This window comes from Photinus pyralis, unplaced genomic scaffold (assembly GCF_008802855.1).
Source record: "Photinus pyralis isolate 1611_PpyrPB1 unplaced genomic scaffold, Ppyr1.3 Ppyr1.4_LG1, whole genome shotgun sequence".
Taxonomy (NCBI): Eukaryota; Metazoa; Arthropoda; class Insecta; order Coleoptera; family Lampyridae; genus Photinus; species Photinus pyralis.
In genome coordinates, this window is record NW_022170249.1 from 29046964 (window position 1) to 29069908 (window position 22945).

Below are 22945 nucleotides of genomic sequence, written 5' to 3' on the forward strand. Positions count from 1 at the left end.
ATTTACGCAGGGATCCTGAGGCAACAACCTACGTGAGAAAACAGCGCAAAAAAAGTATGTGATAAAAATTCGGAACTTAACTTATGTCACAGCACTTAAATCTAAATAATAAATTGCATGTAGCCAAAGAACATCAAAATGGGCATGACTGTTCCGGCATCGTTCATCATTCATTTAATGAATTCAGCAACCCCACATTTTAAATAGAAGAAGTTACTTAGTGGATCTCCTTTCTTGTATATTGTTGCAATGGTACCGACAGGTTTAAACCCTAATAATTACTTTAAAAATAAAAGTTTGAATAGTAAAAATGCTCATTTAATCTTCATTTCCGTACAAATATTCATATGCTAGCTTAATTAAGTATTGAAAATTTTTATTTTCATGCAGAACAGACAGTTCAGGTATTTCCATTAAATCTTCAATGGGTGGAAGGAAATCGTGTGCGCTTCCTCCTAGAACAATTAAAACTAAATGTCAAATTACTTTCATCCCGATGTGCTGAATAGGTGTACACATTTTAATGTTTTATGTAACGCCTGTTTTTGTAACACAATTGAAAATGTATGTTTAAAGTCATTTTAAAATGAATAATGCTGAAACGATCAATATACATACCAAAAATACGGGCTAAATCACATATTTTAAAAAATAGTGTATTTTGCAAAATTTCCATAGGAGAATCAATATTCCCTTGTAGCCAAGAATCTCTTAGAATGGCAGCCTTCCATATATGAAGTAAAAGTTCAGAACGCTTCTCATCGTCTACATATTCCAGTAAATCGAGAGCCTTCTTAAACTCAACATCACCAGCCTCTTTGTATTCGACACATGTGTATAGGTGGATTAAGTCTTTCGGCAAAAGCACCTTTCTATTAATGGTATCGTACCCAAAGTGTTGAAGTACATAATCAGGTACCTCCTCTTGAATGGCTACCAGTTCTAATCTACCGTTAATATTTTCCACATAGTTTTTTATGAGATTTTCATCATCATCTGAGGCCAACATTGCTAACTTACTGATACTGAACATAGTCTTTTGCCTTACAATGGATTCTGTTTCATTTAACGCTAAATTTTTTAAAATCATTGATGCATTGGAGAATTTATCATCGTACATGTTCTGTATCCAGGCTAACGAGGGGTGATCGGTTAAGAAATTTGACAGTTTTTGCGTATGTTTCGGTTTTGTTAGGGTACGGTAATGACTAATAAGTTTTCCCGGTTGATTTTCTTGCAAGTACCACGAATATAAAAATTCTGAAAATCCTTCTGAACTGAAATTTTCCATGTAATTTTCTAGCCGATGTCGATTGTCAGTCAATTCACATATATTAACCAAAGCTTCAAAGTCTAAGTACTTTTCAGCTAACTTGGCACATTTCTCCCACTGTTTTTCAGCAACTGTAACCACAAACCATTAGATCTAAATGTATCTAAATGTACTTACGTAACACGGATATGAGTTTATGACGATCAATTTTGTATTGCTGCAGAGCTATACCCTCTCGGCTAGTTCCTCGAACACTGTCCACATACGACTTGTACCCATCCAAGATAAAGTCCAGCAAAAACCCTAACTGGTCATATAAGATATTGCGTATATTACCGTCGCTAGTAATTTTAGTGCCGTAATTGTACGTTAGTGATTGCTGAATGTAGACAATTTAGAGAACGATTTAAATGCGAATATTACCTGTAGTAAAATGCAGTCGTGTAAACCTTCAGGTCCAAGCGCAGCAGTCCAAGGCATAAAACCAGGTGCTAACTGCAAGACTTTACTACTGGGTACGTAAGTACCTTGATTCTGTTGACGTTGTTGAATTATGTCTTTTAGTGCAACCTGTAAAGTCACATGCGCAATCATAACAGAGTAGGTACCGCAGCCGTAACTAACCAGAAGTATGTCATTAGTCTCCTTAATAAGTGTCACAACTTCTGAAGGGTTACGATCAGAATGAGCAACTTGGTCACAGTGCTCGACCAGTTCTTGCAAAACTTTATAAATTTTCGTAACTTCGCTAAATAGGATATCTTGCTTAGTTAGACCGGTTTCAACAGAGACCTCGGAGTCCTCGACACATGCATTAACTGCATTCTCGAATATTTCATTGTGACCTATCCTTTTCAAGGAAATGGCAGCGGCAATCTTTTCAGGTAGCTCTCCTAAATAAAGTGGGACATATCAAAACCATAACAATGATGATAATAGCAACATTACACATGAACAAAAATAAATGCGGATACTAAAGTGGATAATGAGTAGCGCTGTAACGAGGAAGAAAGGCGGCCGGTGAGTAAACTATGGCTTCGAGTACAATGATAACCTACTTACTCAAGTGGGCTGTACGTCATTTGTTATTATTGTAGTCTTTCCCAGTGTACTAAGTTCTTGGTTATTGTTCGGACAGAATTATTGCCCAAACTTTAATGAAAAGTGAATTTGTAGCTGCAATCTGGCACAATATAATAATAATAATAATATATATTTCATCTTTTAGCCATTTAGGTACATGGATAAGATAAGTCAAATTGTAAACAGACAAACAAACAGTAAGATTTACGACAAACAGGTAATGATAAAACTATCACAGTAAGTATATATGAATTTACGACCAACAAGTAATGATAGTTATCACAGTAAGTATATATACATATATATATTTTTTTTAGTTAACATAATTTCTTGATCACAGGACAATTTAATTTGATAGATATTCACTAATTTCATAAAAATTTCTAGAAAGAAGATACTTTTTTAATTTGTGCTTGAAGATAGAGAATGTTATAGCGTTTTTTATATCAAGTGGAAGTTTGTTTAATATTTTTACTCCAACGATGTAGACATTGCTTTTGTTTATGTTTATTCTGCCGAAAGGTATTCTATATTGTTCGCATATTCTAGTTTGATGATGATGAATGTTGCTATTTTTGACTAGATTTATTTTATTTTGGTAAATGAACTTCAAAATTTCAAACATGTAGACGCAGGCTAAAGGTAATATAGACAGACGATTGAACAGTTGTCTACAAGATTGTGTTCTGTGGGCACCAATCATACACCTTATTATTCGTTTTTGAATTACAAAAACCTGAAAAGCAGCATGTGAAGAACCCCAAAAGCAGATTCCATATCTGAGCCTGGATTCCACACATACGTGGTAAAAGAGTTTTAATTGCTTCAGATCAAGATAGTTACTTAAGTATCGCATTTGGTAACAAAGACGGTTTAAGTGTGACACTAAATTTTGGCAATGAGGTTTCTAGCTTAGGGCTTCATCTAGTGTTATACCTAAGAATTTCACAGCATCGGATTTATTCACTTGATTGCCATCAATGCAAATATTAATAGAAGGAATATTTGTATTGTGGCGATTATGGAATTGAAGAAATTTTGTTTTATTTTCGTTTAAATAAAGGAAGTTTTCACTGAACCAATTACTGATATTCCGCATGGTCTGATTACATTTATTTGCGATACGATTTCTATCTCTGTCTGAAACAATTATAGATGTATCATCAGCATATAGGGTGATGACAGCGTTTTCCTGTGCATGTTGTATAAGATCATTTGTGTATAGAATAAACAAAATTGGAGCCAGAACTGTTCCCTGTGGAGTGCCTACATTAAGTGTCACAGTATTTGAATTTATGAAGTTATTGGTACTTTCCGAAGTGTGTGTTAATGAGACGTATTGGTGCCTGTTGCACAAAAAGTTGTTTAACCATTTCAAAGGAATACCTCGAATACCGTAGGAGGATAGTTTTGCAAGTAATCTATTATGGTTTAAGCAATCAAACGCCTTGGATATGTCACAGAACACTCCAATTCATGCTTCCTTTTTTTCAATTGACTGCAGTATTTTATCTAAGAAAAATTGGACGGCGTCTGCTGTAGATGTATTTGGTCTGAATCCAAACTGGTTTCGACTAAGTACATTACATTTTTTTAGGAAACTTTCTAATCTATCTAAATAGCAATATTCTAGAATTTTTGAGAATACTGATGTTATGGCAATTGGTCTATAGTTGCTTGCATCTTCTGCACTACCGCTTTTAAAAACCGGAATTATTTTGCTAGTTTTAAGGCAACTGGGAACTTTCCAGTCGCGAATGACACGTTTACAATATAGGTTATAGGTTTCGCAATTACTTTAGAAACAAATTTAATTAGGGAGCATGGGAGTTCATCCGGCCCTGCTGATCTTTTGTTTTTTATTTTTTTGTTTATAAGCGTTATCATTTCTGGTTCACAAAAGGGTGTTAGATACAAAGATTTTGGATTATGGTTTAGTTTAATTGTTTTGCTTGTATGTTTGGTAATTTTTGCAATTGTCTCATTGGGAATGTTTTTAAAGTGGTTATTGAAAGATTCTGCGACATCGTGGGGGTTTTCAATGTACACTGAACCCTTTTTCAATTTCAAGTTTCTAGTTTGGGAGCCGTGTTTGCTTTTTATAAATGACCAAGCGCTTTTTACCATGTTATCTGAGTTAAGAATGGTGTTTTGGACATACGCCCTGCGAACATGTTTAATTAGGGTCATATGCTTCCTTTTCATTTCTATGTATTGAGGCTTTAGCTCGGGATATTTACTTTGTAACATGTAGAATGACTTCAAGTTTGCACTAGACGTCCTCACGTCCTCATTAACCCACCCTTTAGGAACGTTTCCGTTTTTGTTTTTATATAGATAAGGAAAGACATTGTTGAAGTGGTGAGACACTATCTTACTAAATATATTAAAAGCAGTCTCTACATCCGATCCTCTTAACACTGGATCCCAATCTTCTATTTCCAATTGACTATAGAATTCTCTACGGCGATTTTCATTATAACTTCTAATCCGAATTTTTTCGCTTTGATTTGGAGCATCTATATTTGATTTTATGACAACGGTACTGTGATCAGAAATGCAGTTTTGTAAAACATTAACTAACACTTGTGAAGACATGGTCTAAAAGTTTACCTTTCCTAGTAGGTGCGTTTATGGTACTTACCATATTATAAGAGATCAGTAGCTGACTTATTTTACTAAAAAGACAGTTATCTCTAACGGGATCAACATTAATATCCCCCAGCAAAATGAAGTAAACAGTTGGTGTAAATAGAGAGTCTAGTACAGCCTGCAACTTGCTGCAAAATTTGTCAAACTCCCCGCATGGTGAGCGATAACATGTAAGAATTACTACCTTAAGATAATTATGTTTACTTTTTGTGTTCCAGGCTGTGCCACAGATTTCAAAGGTTTTTTCTTCACAATAATTTTCCAGATTTACCGCCGTGACATCTAGATTTTTACGGCACCAAATTCCAACACCTCCACCTTTATAAATAGACCTACAATAGTGCGAAATCTTTCTAAAATTAGGAAAGTTAACATTATTGATAGATACTTTAGTACACCATGTTTCTGTAAAACGTATACGTCACTCCACTCCACTCCACTTATTTATGTGCATGGTGCATATGGAAGAGGACAACTTTTAAATAACATCTAGAAATTGTCAACATAATATTACAAATCAGTAAGTTAGCGTAGGTGAATTTTATTTTATTTTTATTTTAATTTTACTTTATTTTAATTATTATTATTATCTTTTCTGTGAACTGTAAATTGGTCTGCAGAACAGTTATTGGGCATTACCTGTTGTTCTGCAAAGTTTTTTTGAATAAATAAATAAATAAGAACAGCTTTTGCTGAATTTGTACCATGGGATTCCATGTTATTATTGGAATAAATATATATTATTATTATTATTATAAACACGCGAAGTGTGACTATTAAATTCGGGATGTACACCTTCACAGGCACTTCGCATCTCACTTGATTCGCGCCATATCCATACACTTTAGACATTTACAAAAAGGTCGAATTATATAGCACTGTGCATATATGTACCTGTACTCTATAGCGTGCAATAAAGGGGATATGACCTTGGCAGTCGAACCCTATTTAAAAAAAAAAATCCTAAGGGATCATAGGTATGGGACAATTAGGGAAAGAGAGTGCCTTTTGTACAAACTGAATTGGAATACATACATATTAATAACGAGCTACAAAAGCTAGTTCATGATTTTGGATTTTCTGTTCGTCCGTCCGTCCGTCTAGGTACATGATAATTCACGAACGGTTTCGAATTTTCCAATTCTGTTTTCAGTAATAGGTCGACAATGGTCAAATGACTAACTGATTAAATTTTGGTCAATCCTCGTTGACACGGAACTGAGCTTCTCGCTCGTTGTCTATATCGATGCAGTTTATTATTATTACTAACGATTGCCCTGCCGCTAGTTCAACTTCGAAGTAACATAATTTTTATGTTGTTGAGATTCTTTCATTCCCAAAAGCTCCGCCCTCTTATTAGTTATTCCCCCTTTTTTGTATTGACTCAAATTTCTATACAAAATAAGTACCTACCTAGCCCTATTTCATTGCAACTTTTTATTTTCTCAAAATTTCGAACCATTCTTTCCTAAATTTCGTCGTATTCCTTACAAACTTCCACAAAATTCCTACATCGTCGTCCCGTAGTAATTCCTCGTCTCCCTAGCTTCGTCTAATTATATTATTTCAATAGCATAAAATTTGTTCAATTTGTACAAAATAAATGTCACAAATTTCTTCTTTACCCAAACTTCATTTGTTTAAAATTTTCATTTTCGTCTCCAAAAGGTTCTATCTTATTTCTTGAAAATTTTATTATGTTTCGTCCAAATTTCCACGAGAATTTTTTGGTTTTTAAAATTCCACCCCAAAACTTCCAGCGTTACATCACTATTTTTATTTTTCCTCCTTCGGAATAATTTTCTCGGGCAGAGTTTCCAAAAATGCTTTATATTTCCCGATTTTTCATTTTGTTTTCCCCAAAATTTCACATTTTTCCCAAAATTTGGAGCATTAGCTACCCATTTATTCACAGTTCAGATCAGATTGGGTTTTCTCCAGAGATCTCTTACCATTGTTTAAATGCATTTAAACAATGCTCTTACATTAACCTAAATTTCCCATAGGCACTTTGTACATATGCGAAAGATTTCCATGACGTATGCCTTCTTTTTCCAAAATGTCTTCTCCAAAAAACCATCTTCCTAAATGTACTCTAATGTGATGTACTTAGTCCAAAGTGGAAACAATAATGGTTTTTAATAATTTATATTTTCCCAATTTGAAAATTGAAAAATTTTATCAAATGTCGACGTTTTAGATACATAGTTTTGAGCAACTTCCAAAGAATACACTTTTTCCGTCTGTATGTATGTACGTACGAAGAATAACAGGCCGAATTTTTGTAAAAAAACCTTTTTTTTCAATAACTCACCATTTTTATTAAATTATTTGAAATCCCTTAACAAGCAAATGTAAAAAAAAGCGCCTGATGCGCGTTTTTTGGTTTTATGCTAGGAAGCTGTTCTGTCAAAAATTTGGCACCTGGTTTTACCTTACTGCAAAAAAGTGTTCAAATTGATTTTATTTGCAAGTCATATCGATCTCAAATATCGATTTTGTTTTAAATTGGCATTCTTACTATGCAAGAAATACTTCCTTGTGTATATTGTACAAAATGATGTGCATTGGAAATGTTATTAAAAATGTGTTTAGTAAGTTAGTGTTTTTTTAATATATTAACTATTTATTTATTTTTGGTCTTTATTTTTAAGTGGGTCGGTTTCAGCCAAGGCTGCTCTACCAACCCAGCCCCCTATACATTTACAAATATCCATGCCCGAACTCGGATTCGAACCAGAGACCCTCAAGTACCGCAGTAGAGTTTCCACGCCATTGCTATCAAATCTTACAGGTGTAGATTCAATGTGTCGCATTAAAAGATCTTAAAATAATTAAATGAACACCACACATGGTGTTTAGCTATTTATACAAAATTAATAAGGGAACCAACGCAACTGTGAAGTCTGACGTCTATTTTAAATAAATATCGCAAAGCAGTATACTTTTGTTTCTAATACAATTTCCGCGGGAACTATGTAGACAAAATAACTCTATGGCTGATTTTTCACTGTCAATTAATTCCGCTATTGTAGGTATAAACACGCGAAGTGTGACTATTAAATTCGGGATGTACACCTTCACAGACACTTCGCATCTCACTTGATTAGCGTGCGTGTTTAGCTATTTATACAAAATTAATAAGGGAACCAACGCAACTGTGAAGTCTGACGTCTATGTTAAATAAATATAGCAAAGCAGTATACTTTTGTTTCTTATACAATTTCCGCGGCAACTATGTAGACAAACCGGTAATAAATGCAAGTTTATTTATTATTATCATATTATTTATGATATGATACTTATGATTATTTATGATACAAATTTTGCTGAAAATTCGGAGAAGAATTCAAATATCGAATAATTTACAGCGTGTTTCATTAAAAAAATTCAATTTCGGTGTGCCACGCCTTTTACGACCAACCATGTATAATTAAAATTATTACTACCTAGTCGACATTGAAGAAACACAAAACTTTTGTATATTTTTTGTGACATCTTGTATATTTTCCCCAATAATCGACCGTTTCCAGATTTTTCAACGACCCTGTATTGCCTCTACTTCGCGAAGTTTATTTATAAAAAGATCCACAGATATTGGAACAATAACGGAGAAATAACTAGCGCAGCACGAATCCTTTATTTCTATATCTCAATTTTCTTTCCTTTCCAACCCGAATAGTAAAATAACTATTAAAACATGGAAAAAACACGAAAGAAATATAAAGAAAATTATTATAAAAGTATAAAGAAGAGAACGAATGAAAACAACCGTTAAATAAAATGTTTTTAATCTTACCAACCGTGAAATAAAAAACTATCAAATTATAAAAATGTGATAGAATGGTAATACACACTACTCAAAAGATTTAAATTGCACACATTGCAATTTTGCAAACATATTATGAAACGACACCTCTTAACACACAAATCTTCAAAGGATTTACAATGTGCACAGTGTGACTATACAACGAACTACGAAAGATTGCGCATCCCCACTATTCATGTTCTATTAATTGCACCTATTAGTGCGAAACAGAATCAGTTGGCTCCTCCTGAAGCCTTCTTACATGCTGGTACCGATACAAAGCAAAGTTAAAGTACCCATATGATATCTCACAATACTTTCAAATATTTAAAATGTGCACAGTGTGAATTTGAAGCACATCACCACAATGTCCTGAAATGGCATGTCTTAATTCGCAAAACCTCAAAGAATTTAAAATGTGCACACTATAATGGAAGTGGCAATATCAATGTAGCCATATATAAGAGATTTGCCGGTATAGGCGATACAACGTTCGTCGGGTGTGCTATTTCGAATATAAATAAAAATGAATGTTTGTCTGTCTGTCTCTTATGCCTATTTAAATCGTTCATAGTTGGACGAATGCCTGCGAAAGTTTCCGAGTTAGTAAAATACTTTCCGAAATTCCCATGGGAACGGAATTTTCAGTCGAAAAGAGACTTGACATCTAGAACATAGGTTTCTTTGAAGGTGTACTTCGGAAAAACAAGGAAAAGCCGGGATTTCCCAAAGGCGGTACGAAGTAGACTGCTATAGCGCGTTCGCACCTCCAGATGCAGTGTTGGACAATGGACATACAGTACATGCTTGCCAAACTTATTAACAAATGTCACAATGACAGCACAAGGAGATTATGTCGGTTTTAATACAATTCAATCATATGTCAGTTTGGCATCATTGCGGTGAGGAACAAGGATAGCTTTATTGAAGAATAATACCACAATGTGGCGACCATAGTAAACCGTCCGCCTGGAGCTCCTCTCGCTACAGCTCTAATCGTGACCAATGAGCATCATAGTTTACATTATCCAATTTTACTGGTAGAATGCAATGACAGATAAATGCAATTTTGTAGGAAGTGAGATAAAACAAGTAGTCTTTCATACATACCCAAGATGTAAACTGTTGCAAATGTTGTATGACGAACATTTATGGTCGTAAGAAAACTAAATAAATTTAAGTCTCGAAGAAAACGCAGAAATAAATTAAACGACTTCAGTTTATCTTGCAGTTGGTGTAAAATTTGCATGGAATACGAACTGCCAATACCAATCCGTTTACCATGAGTCCAACGAGGATCACCTGCCGGAGTGTCGTCTAGTATTTCGTGACCAATATCTACGATGGATTTATTGATTGTTGAATCACAAGTAGTTCCTGAATCCTCTGCGAGTAATTCCTGGACAATGCTCTGGCAAGCTGACTGTAAGGACTATGTTAAAAAAAAGAACTGAATGTTGAAATTACCTGCTGATTTTTTATGTAAAATAAAAAGGCAGCTTTTATTTTACTGGTGATGCTCGAAGATGCTGCGCAAATTTCATCGACATCCATCGAGAATATGCAGAGATTACCGACATCAATATCGTGACTTCCATCAACTCGAGAGGTCACTGAAGTACTTAAGTCGATGTCTTCATCATAAGAAGATATGGAAACTAGGCCATGATTACGCAAAAAAAATAGTGGAGCATTAGCACAGACCGCCCCACCTAACACTGAGTCCTTTATATTCGTAAATTTTAAAATGTCAGGTTCGTGCGGTGAATTGAGCACAGTGATGCTATGATGATTATACAAGTATGCACAACTACCACAAAGCAATAACTGATACGAAAGCGATTCGGTAGAATTCTCTTCTCTGTAAATACCGCTCAATTTCAACAGAATTACCTCCCTAATGCGGATGGGAGTTTGTGGATTATTATTCGTATCTATGAAGACCATGGCATAGTGAACTTGTGGTGAAAGATGCATATTAACGGCAGCTGCTAATAAAACGATGCTGCCTTTATCCGATTGTAAATCTAGAAGCCAAGTGTCGACATCCGAGTGATCACCGCCGCCTTGCTCCCAAATGGTTGAACAAAAGCTTTCACGTACTAATCGATTTAGCTCAGTTACAAATACCAGCTGCTCCTCATTATTGCTTTGCAATCTCCATTTTTGAAGTAAATGTCCTGCTAAAACATACACAATCCAAACGTTTTCGTTTTGTTGTACGGCCAAGACACGGATGAGACGCTGAAAAAAATTTATCAGTTACAGATGTCGCCACTCACGCTATTTTTAATTGCTGGGTCCGGATACCCGGTAACGTAGATACGCATATCTGGCAAAAAAGACAAGGTGGCAGTGGACTAAAACACAGTAGCGAGCAAAACAGTACTGAACTTTTTCATTTTTCAGTTTCTCATTCAAGAGATTATCTACTACTACTATTTGATCTACTTTTTACAGACATGTGGAATATTGGCATTTTCCAGGAGAACTTAGCATTATTTTAAATTATTTAGATTTGTTAGGGAGGACAAAGAATATTTATGTTTATGTAATAATTTTCTAAAAAACATTGAAAACAGTCAGCGAAAATCGAAGGAACCATATTGACAACATAAAAATCATCCTAATAATTCTTCATACTACGAAATTTGTCTATAGTAGCAAAGAACATATTACGCATAAAAAAAGGATAACAAAAACCTTTTGTGCAAATACCAACTATACAGGGTGTTTTTTTGGGAGCTTTAGTTAAAAGTTTCTGGGAAAGTAAAATAGGTAGGTTTTTGAAAATTTGTTCTTAGGAGTTATTCTGAAGGCCGAATCGATGTAAAATATTTTCAAAATGGCCGCACTTCCGGAAACACCGGAAATAGATAGTAACTTCGGTATTTTAAATAGCAACCCCTATTTTTTATTGCATTTTTGGATTCTACGTGAAATTTCACTTCTTTTGATACCCATATGTCGATATCTACCATTTATGGTTTTTAAGTTATTTTGACTTTAAGAAAAAAAATGGCAGATGCAGATGGTACCTTGATAATTGATTACTTGAAAACGGTTGTAGTCATGGCAACCTATTTTAATCAGTGCATAGAGAATAAATAGGGCTTTCTTTTAGTGCACTTAAAAAAAAGTGGATATCGTGTGGATTTATGAAACTTCAAAGACTAAAAACTCAGTTTTTTTAAATGGAATGACCATGTTCTTACTATTCCATGAGATAGAGAATCGAAATGGGCATATTTTGACAATACATGTTCCTATAGCTATCTTTAACAGTTTGTGACTTATTCCCATTTTATTGAATTGACACTAATATTTTCAGATTTTCTTTTTAGTAGTCGGCCATGATTCTATAACAATTGAATTTTAAACAAATCTAGTGACACTAATCCATCACCTACTGTTATAGGTTAACATAAGTTTTTCAAAAATCGACAAATGACTCGCAGTGGTTTCACCTATTTTGGAATTTAATTGTTATTTATGGTGAAATGAGCAGAATCGCGGCGCGTGCTTTCCGTACATTCATTCGAAAACTGGAACGAAATTGTATGAATTTTGGAAATTTTGTACCCCTAATGCACTACAAACCGTTGAAGCACAAGTGATACAAAGCTCTACAAGAGAATATTTAAGAAAATGAATTGAATTGCAAATGCAAGATTAACAAAATAAATTCAATGCAAAATATAAAAAACTTCGTTGAAACATTTTTGGTATGGAATTGTTGCTAGAACAGATATCGCATTACCTCTCTTAATTTCCAGACTTATACGTTGTTTAAGAAATTCAGTTGAATGACTGTTTAGATTTTTCAAAAATTTTCCGTCCTATATCCTTAATAAATGAGTTATTGATTAATGAATTATTTAGACTAGAACTAGAATCAATGGTATTAAAGAATCCATTCCTTGATTTGTTTAAAATTCGATTGTTATAAAATCATGGCCAACTACTAAAAAGAAAATGCGAAAAAAAATGGCATCAATTCCGAGATCAATTCAATGAAATGGGAATAAATCAGAAACTGTTAAAGATAGCTATAGGAACATGTAATATCAAAATATGCCAATTTCGATTCTCTATCTCATGCAATATTAAGAACATGGTCATTCCATTTAAAAAAACTGAGTTTATAGACTTTGAAGTTTCTTAAATTTGGATCTCCATAGGTGCGGTTGTACGCAACTTAACTTTTTTTTAAGTACACTAAAAGAAAGCCCTATTCATTCTCTATGCACTGATAAAAATGGGTTGCCATGACTATAACCTTTTTCAAGTAATCAATTATCAAGGTACCATCTGCATCCGCCATTTTTTTTCTTAAAGTCAAAATAACTTAAAAACCATAAATGGCAGATATCGACATATGGGTATCAAAAGAACTGAAATTTCACGTAGAATCCAAAAATGCAATAAAAAATAGGGGTTGCCATTTAAAATAACGGAATTACTATCTACTTCCGGTGTTTCCGGAAGTGCGGACATTTTGAAAATATTTTACATAGATTCGGCCTTGAGAGTAACTACTACAAATAACTAGTACAAATTTTCAAAAACCTACGTATTTTACTTTCCCAGAAACGTTTAACTAAAGCTCCCAAAAAAACACCCTGTAGATGGTTGCACATCTGTAGACATTATTTGTGAATGTACAGGATGTCCCATTTTTACGGTGCCAATACACAGCTGATTTTTTAAAATGAAACACCCTATATATTTTTGGCTGATTCAGATGTCATTTTTTAACCTCTGTATGGCAACCTATTCACTATTTGCTTTTTGTCAATGTTGCCAAATTATTAATTTTTTTTCCGAATGATTCCCTATATGCCAGCCCCACTTTAAAAAATCGTAGGCGACCTTAATTTTAAAGTTAAGAAATACATTTGTTCAATAATATTAATCTGAATAAAAGGCAACACTTTGGTAATGAGAAAGTTGAATTTAATGATACAGGGTGTTCATAAAAAATAGTAAAATTTCCATATTTCAGTGCCATATCTATTTTTTCAAATGAAACTACCACTATTTCATTTGTCTATTCGACAGTCTTTTGCTCTTCAATTTTTATAATGGGTGTCCTGTGCCTAAACCCCGTAGTTATTAGGTTATTCAATATTTTTCACAAAAATAGTTACACATTAATTAATTATTTGGTGCAAGTGTAGTCCTTATTTCGTAGTAAAATAAGATTATTTAAAAAGAGTATTTCATCTTTTCCAAAATTCGCCTTTATTTGCGACACTTTGTTACTTTCTGGCATTCTTTTGTTTTTTTATTAACACTGTCTACCCCGGTTTATAAAAGTAATTATTATTGATTAAGACTCTTTGAAATCATACTAGAAATACTTAAAAAATAATGCACAAACGCGATTGAAAGTAGTAGATAATCCCTTCATTTCATGCTCTATAATTTCTCCTGCATAGGAATACTCACTATAATTGTGATATACTTAATGCATGGTTATTCCAAAAAGACCAGAAAAGCTTCTTGGAAATTGTCTCAGCTGAACACCCTATGTATAACATGTAAAACAAAACTTTCTCAACGAGTAAATTATTTCTACCAAATGTAATGACTATGTACTTGCAAAAAATGGCCGGATCAGCTGCCACCGGATATCCGTGGCATCCCTGGCATTAACAAAACATTTACAAATAATCATACAGTTTCAGTCGAAGGATCTGCAGACATTGGTCCAAATATGAACGAGCTTATCCTCCTACTTAATCCACCCAGCCATCCCGTCGGCATACGAAATGCACGGCAGGTCAAACTTGCTCTACTTCCTAAAGCAGAAGGTTGCACCCACACTACGGAACATGTAGTCGTCGCTAATATGCAACCGAGTTCCCCAATCTCAGTTAAGCTGTCGCACTCCTGGCCCTGCAAATCAACCGCTTGCTCTACTGATACACCATCATGGATCACCGAAGGCCAATAGCGTACGACACCTACAAATTCAACAAAGCTACATCATTTAAACTAAAAAGCGAGAATGTACCTACCTTCAGGTGACACGGCAATACAAGACGGCACAGCAGAAGTGCTCGACGTAAAAACTGAAACTAGTTCTGCTCGATGAGCCAAGTCGCTTTGGGGAAGTTGCAATTCGAAACATTGATTATTGACTAACGGCTTATTTTGGGTTACACTTTGACGGTACTGCCATATAAGCAATCGCCGACCACACACCACCCATGCATACCCACACTTTGAAATGCGTGCCGACAGTAACACGTTCTCTATTAAAACAGAAAACAGTAAAACACAATAAAGAATCACAACCTACTATCGGCAAAAATAATGGCTTCCGTTACCAAAACTGGGAGAGATTCTCCGAATCGTTCCGCATAATTTTTAGATGATTTTAATATCACTTGATTTAGGTGAACCGATCTTGTTGAAGGTGGAGCTTTACTGAAATGTTGGTGAAATTTAGAGTACACCCAAAAACCCACATTAACATTCTTACGAAGGTGTTTGAAATCCGGGCAAAACACGTCTAGATGAAATGGTGGCGCGAGCCCTTGGAGAAAATGGGCTTTGTAAACTTCGATCTAACGTTGACGATAAATTCATTCTTATTTAGTAAAGAGATATACACAATTCACAAATCACAACAGTTTGAAAATTGAAAAATATAGGTTATGTTCAGGCGGCTGTTTTTTGAAGTGTATAGTGCAACGGCTTGGCAGTGTTGCCATGATTTTAGTTTGTCGCGTGCATAATTGCGCGTTTACACGAAGCCACTTGCCAGGTAACCACCTGCAAATTACTGACTTCGTGTAAACGCAACGTACTCGAAAAATAACAGGGCACCTTACCTCATTTTTGGAACAGAGTGTATTTACACGAAGCCAGTAACCTGCGGCTGGTTACCTGGAACAAGTCACCTGTCTAACGAGTCTTCTTTACGTCTCCATCACGGCGGCTTCACGATCAATGCACTTTTAGGTTCGCATACCTGCGTCGTACCACTCTCCAACAGGAAAGATTCGACAGCTGCCTTCAGCTCTTCGGCGCTTGAGAATTTAATTCCTCAGTGTTATTGGGGAACACCGAACAAGTATATATAGTAATCACTGGCGACCAAATTAAGGTTGTACGGAGCATGGTCAATGATTTCCCACTCGTGGGACTAAGATCCGACATGGTGTGAACGGGCGTTGTCGTCGACTGTTCTAGGTACTTATCGAAAATACAGTCCTAGCATGGTCCTAGCTGACTCTCCATTACACTGTTTCAATGGCGGTACATGTACGATCACGCACCACCTCGTGCATCCTCCAATTACGAAGAAGAAGAGATTGACTGTTTTACCAAACTGCTACAGAGTTCACCTGGGGTTAAAACAACAGACCAATATTTCTACCTCAGTACCTTGAATTACCTTGTAACACCACATCCAGCATATTGCGCACGATGTGGCGTCCAGACTACATTCGATCTTCTAAATTCTCAGCTTGCAACGTAATGAATTTGTAATTGTTTTAAATGCCGTAGCACAGTCCAAGCATTCTCGTAACTTATCACAAGACAGGTCATTTTGTTACGAGATAATAAAGAAATCCTCCCAGCTCCTGTAGGACACACGTCTACCAACATCGGGACGCTGCGGCAATACTCTGGGACATCTTGACGTCCTAGACTACACAGTGAACCAAAGCGCTTCAAACAAATCTTACATTCATCATGGACAACATCAAAACATGCTCTTTGAGTTCCAGGGTAACGTGCCATCAAATTTGCAAGAGTGGAGCTTCTGGATGTTTGTCGGGATCGTCCCGCGTATGGAGCCAATCGATGTATATGCAGCACCGCTCCGATTATTCGTGGGTTTCCGTATTCAATAGTCCTTTATGCTCTTTTATTCGCTTCATGACTGTATACAAAAGAGTACATGGGTACTCTTTGCTTATACGGTCCTTACCATCAAACCTTTGTAATTTTGGGGATAGATCGCGTTTCCTCTGGGGACAATGCAATTGAATCAGTTCTCGGGGTTGATAACCACCAGCTTGAGCTTTCATCATATCATATCGCTAACTCGAATATTATGGCAAACTTTATTATGGATGGCACCCAATTTCTGACGCATGTCTCTACATTTTTTTCCAGGCCGTGTTCTAAATTTAAAATTGCTTGTGGTACAAAACACTGGATGTCCTCAAGATATACCATGGTGCATCTGTCGTATTGTTTCAAATTGTCTGCTCTCCGCTATCACTATAGTTGTACAATTGTGGTCGTGCCATCATCAGTTTCTCGAATTCGTAAGAATGCCCTCTTCTAACCGTAACGAGTTCCACTGAGACCAATACGCCTTTAAAACTGGACCGTATCGAGATACATCAGCATCCACTACTGGAATGCGTCGAGCGACTTGGACGGCAGTCTCCGAAACATAAGTTGCTCGCTTCTTCCCATTTAAATCGTAAGGTTGTGTCCTGGCAGAACGTGGGAATACATATATGGTTAATAAAATTGCGATAAAGTAAACGTAAACACGTTGATAACGGTGATATATGGAGAATGTTTCGAATAAGTACGTTTTCCACCTATCTCGTAAATCCGAAGAAATAAGAAACATTTCTTTCGGAACACTGCGTAAACGAATAGGTAGCTTTGATGACTTGGGTCATAGACACACAGGGTACTTACGCAAAAAGTCTCGGACCAGTCATTTTTTTTTGCAAATTTAATTTTTCAAGTTTGGCATTGTATACTGTAAAGAACAAAGTATGTATAAGCAAAGAGTACCCATTTGATATAAGTACTACAATGCCAATTATATCTATTACTTCCGGTTTAAGGGGACGCTATAAGTATCGTGTGTTGCCTATTGTACAAAAGTTTTCTTATGGGAAATATGCCTAATGTAATTCATGCCGCTTTTAAAAATTACACATTGTTTATAATTGTTGATTTTTTATTATTAATATATCATTTCCTATAATAAGGCAGCATCCAATTATTTTTATTGTAGAAAACAAATGAGTAACTAAAAACAATTGAATTTTTTTAAATAGCAATGCACTCTTTTATTATTCTCATTTGATAGAGACTTTTTTTTACTTTTACTATCTCATTTATGCTTTAATTTTATCGAGATGTTTTATAAACATGACATCACAATATCACATAATTATTAACGCATTCATTGAATTAATATGTATATAACTTACCTATTTTACCTTGTCATTAATACAATAGTGGTAATTAATTATATTTTGTCTACTATCACACTAGGTAAAGGGACGGAGACCAAAAAGATGAATAGGAATAGGCTCATATAAATTACATAATTCAAGATCGAATGTTACATTTATCAGAAGATTCTACTAAAAAAACGGGCTTGTGAGGATAAACCGTAAAATTGAAAGAATTTACATGATTAATTGCATACAGGTAAACATGTTTTTTTGTTAACTAATTATCCAGACATTTTCTGTCTCTGTTTATTCGCTTTGGTTACAGCTGCTATATTATCGCCTAACGGGCTGCTCGGACCTCTACTGGGTATCCAACTACTTTAAATGTAGTTAGTTGAGTGTTATAGGTTTCATTTACCATAGTTCTTATTTTTTCCGTTAGAGGTCATCCGAATGTACTTTTCTGCATTTTCTCTCTCTCCCTCTCTCTTGATGTTGCCTTGGTCTTTCGCGTGCGCGTTACTTATTTTTCTTCAGAGAAGATTGTGCTCTTATGACGCTTATTATAATTTGTAATAGAAATATAATTCTCCTTTACTTTACTTGAAAAGGGCTTTTTGTATTGGCTATTATATTTTCTCTGGAGTCTCTCTCTTTATGGTGTAGTGGTAGGAAGCCTTGCTTCATAGAATACGCTTTAGCGAATTTATACTTACAAGCAATTTACGCTGTATACTTAATCGTTGAAATCTAGAGAAATGTATCTTGCCTATTAGGGATATTAAAACAAGCTGCCAGAGTCAATTTTTTTGTTTAATTTTGTGCCCTTGGCACCTTTTATTCTTTGTGGATTTTGAGCGTCAAATTTTTCTAATTATTTCAATAGTTTCAAGGGGAATAAGTGTATGAGGCAAATCTAAACCGTTATACGGGTATTAAAGTACTGTAAACATAGTGGGTAGATGCGTAATACTGAAATAAATAATTTGAATAAACTTCTTATAGGGGAACATGTAAATGTACCAGTTAAGTATGTTATCAGTAATCTCTTCGTGACTATAGAAATGCTCACTCTCTTGATATTTCAATTTAACTGATGTAGTTATGGCAAAGTATCATATAAAACACACCATTTTTAAAATAGCCAAAGCACTGGACGTTATAAAATTATTCCTTTCATCTCGGAAAACATGGATTTTTCGGTTATTTTTTTAGACGCCGGGCTTTTTTTGTGCGGATAAGTTGATCAGACACGAATCTCACGAACACCATTCATGCGAGACAGCATCCTTTTTTAGATCTACATTCTTTGTCTGGATCCGCACAATTGCACCGGTAGGTATATTGTTTTTCCACATTTTCGTATTTGGTATAAAGTTTTCACTCGAACCTAATTTATAAAACAGATAATTTTTGTTAATCTATTGAACACTTAATTTAAACAATTTAAACAGAGACCGCTTACCTACACCAGAATAATAACAACAAATATACACCTAAATGCGCTATTTATTTGTGTTTCCATAAAACTAAACTATAATTTCTATAAACTACAACGACAAACTGTCACCATGTATAAAAGGAAATGTAATGATTAAATGGATCCTTATAGGTCAAAAGAAGGTAGAAATGTGAAACGTGCCTTGTTAATGAACAACTGATGGGTAATCATTACCGTATAGCAATTACCATATTCCTTAACTTCCACAACAACACCTAATCATATACTCATAATTTTCACACAGTTCGTAGTTATTAGACGGACACATTACGCCTGGGGGACATTTTATTGGTAACTGATCTATGAACCCAAAAATGTTATAAATAATGTATTCAGTAGAATGGGTGCTTACCTGCATATCGCGCACATCCACAGCAATATCCCCCAATAACGTTCTTGTCATCATTACAATAGTGTTGGGGACATCCTCCACATGAAAATCCAACAAAGGGTAAAATAACTATAAGTTTTGTCATCTGAAAATATTTGCTACAAAATTTCTCTTACATTGACCTAGTGAGGTGCAGCCGACATCAACTTTGAAACACACAAAGAAAATAACTAGTCCCCTCACGAGTACCAGGAACATTCTGTACGATATTGCCTACGTTCCATATCTTCCTTGCTTTAAATATAAACGGTTTATCATTATTTCCACAAAATGAAGATTAAAATCTCATTAAAGTTTTACGGTTTCATTGTAATAGTTGTAAGTCAATCACCGCAGTTAATTAAATTACCCACTAAAACTAAATCGTGCCGATGACTTCTAACAGTTCTACGTGAGAAAGGTATCTCAATTTTCTATCACCATCCGTATTATGGCTCATTAAAAGATCATTTTCACATATTGAGAATTTCGAAATAGGTACCTAAAATTATCTTTAATAGGTAGGGGGGTTAGAGTAATATCGATCTATGTGAAATTTGCTTCACGCATATTTTTGTAGAAATATGAGTGCTCACTTTATTACCTCTGCAGGTATATGTGTAATTGAAAAGTGTATGGATAAATTAATATACAGGGTGGCTACTCTCGCGACGCAACATAAGAAAATTGTCAAGAAAAAATCAAGCACTATTTAGCGCTATATTCGAGTTAATAATTGTAAAATAAATTATTTTGTCATTTCCCATTTATTGCGAAGTTAAGTGGACCCACTGTATATCTACTACTTGCTAACTATTTCATAGCATCGGGGTGATTTGAGGGATCAGAATATTTAATTTTTAATTTAATTTAATTTAATTTTATCCCTCTCTTGTTTTGGGCCCTCAACAGGCATGCGCCCAATTACAGATCCTGGCATCTTCAGATAGCGTGAAACTTGCACCTACTAATGTACCGAAGCACCCATTTTGAGCTATGGAATATACCAGGCCTAATGAACGCACTGTATCTAAATGCACCCAACCGGGCGCTTCATTACTAGGTACCGTAATTTCTGGACATATTTATTTATCTTCCAGGAGGTGGAAAATGAGTTTCTCCCTCCGAATTGCGGAAGTATAAATCGTCGTTAAATTTTCTGAAATTTTCCAGTTTTCTGCACCATTTTCTTAATTTTTCTTTCTTTAAGGACCTTCTACTGTGTGTTAGAAAGATAATTGAAATCGGTAAAGTCGTTCTCAAGTTATGGGCAAGGGAAATAGGGATTTATTTAGGGCGTTCCTAAAATAAGATGTGCATACGGAAGGGGCTAATTCTTTGGCTTATTTTATGACTAAAAGTTCATATAAATGTAACGGAAACGCTCCAGACATGACGTCGCCTTTGGCGCTCTGGAATTTTCTAGACGCGCGATGGTGGGGATGTTTGCAGCGTGTCTGGTAATTGCGCGAATGTTCTGGACTTACATTGCTTGCGTGTATAAATGGTTGCGGACCGAACATCGCGGCAGTCTACTACCAAACGAGATCGAGCGCGGAAATATAAATTGCGAAGTGTGTGTGATATAAATAATCGATATAAATTGTACGGTTTTTATAGTGTTTTAGTTTTGTTTAATAAATATTGATATAAATCGAACCCGAATTTATAAATCACGTTACATAAACATAGGTTCGCAAACTCTTCGTTACCGACCTACAGGGTGTTATTATTTCACGATTTTTTTCATATCTAGGGTAGTGTTTGAGATATTTAGCACAAATTTAGAACATAAGTCACGTTCAAGGGCTTACATTATTGGTCACGTCAATTGTAGTGAGAATCAAACGTGTGATGTTTTTTCAGAGGCCATGTTCGATTTTCTACTCCTGAACTTTTTGTCAGTGCAGCGCTGATAGATTGTAAAATTAATTTTCTAGTTCGTTTTAGAAACTTTTTGGTGGGTCTCTTGTAAATTTTTCTTATCTGCGATCGTTATCAAGAAAAAAATAAATTTCAAGTTTCTGTAGTTAGCTAAATGGTCCAATAGTCCCTACTCCCTGACTTTATTTGGATAATCTCTTGTTCTTCTACTATTTGAGGAAAAATTATGCGGATTATTTTTCATTTCTGCACAGTACGGTATTGTGTGTTGGGGGGCGGGGTTTACTTTTCAAATATAAATTCATTAATTGTAGCCCCAAAGAGTGTTATTAGGATAATGATTTTGTGTTAAGAGGATTTTACAAGGCTTTTCAATTTTTTAAGCAATTACGTTATCCTATATGTATGTTTTTTGGGTTTTAAAAAATATAATAATAAATAAAATCATGAAATCATTCGCATGAACATAATGAGTTCTTGTTCCTGCATCAAATATTAAAATTATTGTTCTCTAAAAAATATGTATTTCTTAGGTAGATGGATCATTTACTTTTTTGCTTACTTTTATTTTTTTTCTGTTATATTTCCTAGGGGGGAGGGGGTGCTGGACACTAGGCGTCCAGCAAAGGATAGTGTCTCAACTCGTGTTACAAATAAGACACTTATCCGCTTTCCCATTACAGTTTTTGTTTAAATTTATTTATAAGTAAAATAGTAAATAATACCACAGACAGCATGGTCTGTGATAATACTAAAGTATTATATTAAGATTTTATTATAATAATAGTGTACTTCTTTTTTGGCTGTAATTTTATGGAAATTTTGAGGAAACAAAGAAATAAAAATAAAAATAATACATTTTTATTAATTTTGACAGTACGCATTTGAAATTGTATCTTATTTTTACATACGGTCATAAATTAAAGGTTTAAATTGTAAAATGTGCGATAAAATTATGACATCTTCATGACACTTTTATAGATTACTGCCCGAATTTATCCTGCATTAACGATAAAATGTCCAACCGTATTTTTTTAAAAATTAAACTGACATCAACTGTTTTCAACTCGTCTCGTTTCAACGTAATGCTTCCTTTCCTGATGAGTAACTTAGTTTGTTTGCTCTTTCTCGAAACCAGAGTTCGTTTTTGAAATTAAACACTTAACCCACATGGGAATATGAATGTCACCAAACGTTTTACACA

The 22945-nt window shown here is 34.8% G+C and overlaps 1 protein-coding gene and 1 long non-coding RNA gene across 2 annotated transcripts; one reads left to right on the forward strand and one right to left on the reverse strand.

Moving 5' to 3' along the window:
• Window positions 1-302: 302 nt before the first annotated feature.
• Window positions 303-15498, reverse strand: LOC116178043 (nuclear pore complex protein Nup133). The gene is made up of 11 exons (XM_031497316.1): window positions 15307-15498; window positions 15124-15251; window positions 14840-15076; window positions 14499-14785; window positions 10284-11060; window positions 9927-10239; window positions 1898-2166; window positions 1697-1843; window positions 1451-1652; window positions 619-1404; window positions 303-455 (listed from the first exon to the last, which is right to left on the reverse strand). Exons 1-11 carry the CDS (start codon window positions 15411-15413, stop codon window positions 319-321), a joined length of 3390 nt encoding a protein of 1129 aa, XP_031353176.1. The 5' UTR covers window positions 15414-15498; the 3' UTR covers window positions 303-318.
• LOC116178049 lies at window positions 3891-5413 on the forward strand. The gene is made up of 2 exons (XR_004146798.1): window positions 3891-5178; window positions 5227-5413. It is a non-coding gene; the product is annotated as an uncharacterized LOC116178049 (long non-coding RNA).
• Window positions 15499-22945: the final 7447 nt, after the last annotated feature.

What these genes read in the sequence shown, in the direction of transcription:
- LOC116178043 (XM_031497316.1), bottom strand. Translation starts at nt 15,413, where the DNA reads ATGAATTTATCGTCAACGTTAGATCGAAGTTTACAAAGCCCATTTTCT. An exon ending in CCCGGATTTCAAACACCTTC is followed by an intron (nt 15,252 to 15,306) that starts GTAAGAATGTTA and finishes CCAACATTTCAG; the next exon opens with TAAAGCTCCACCTTCAACAA. An exon ending in ACGACTGCATTTTACTACAG is followed by an intron (nt 1,653 to 1,696) that starts GTAATATTCGCA and finishes GTCTACATTCAG; the next exon opens with CAATCACTAACGTACAATTA.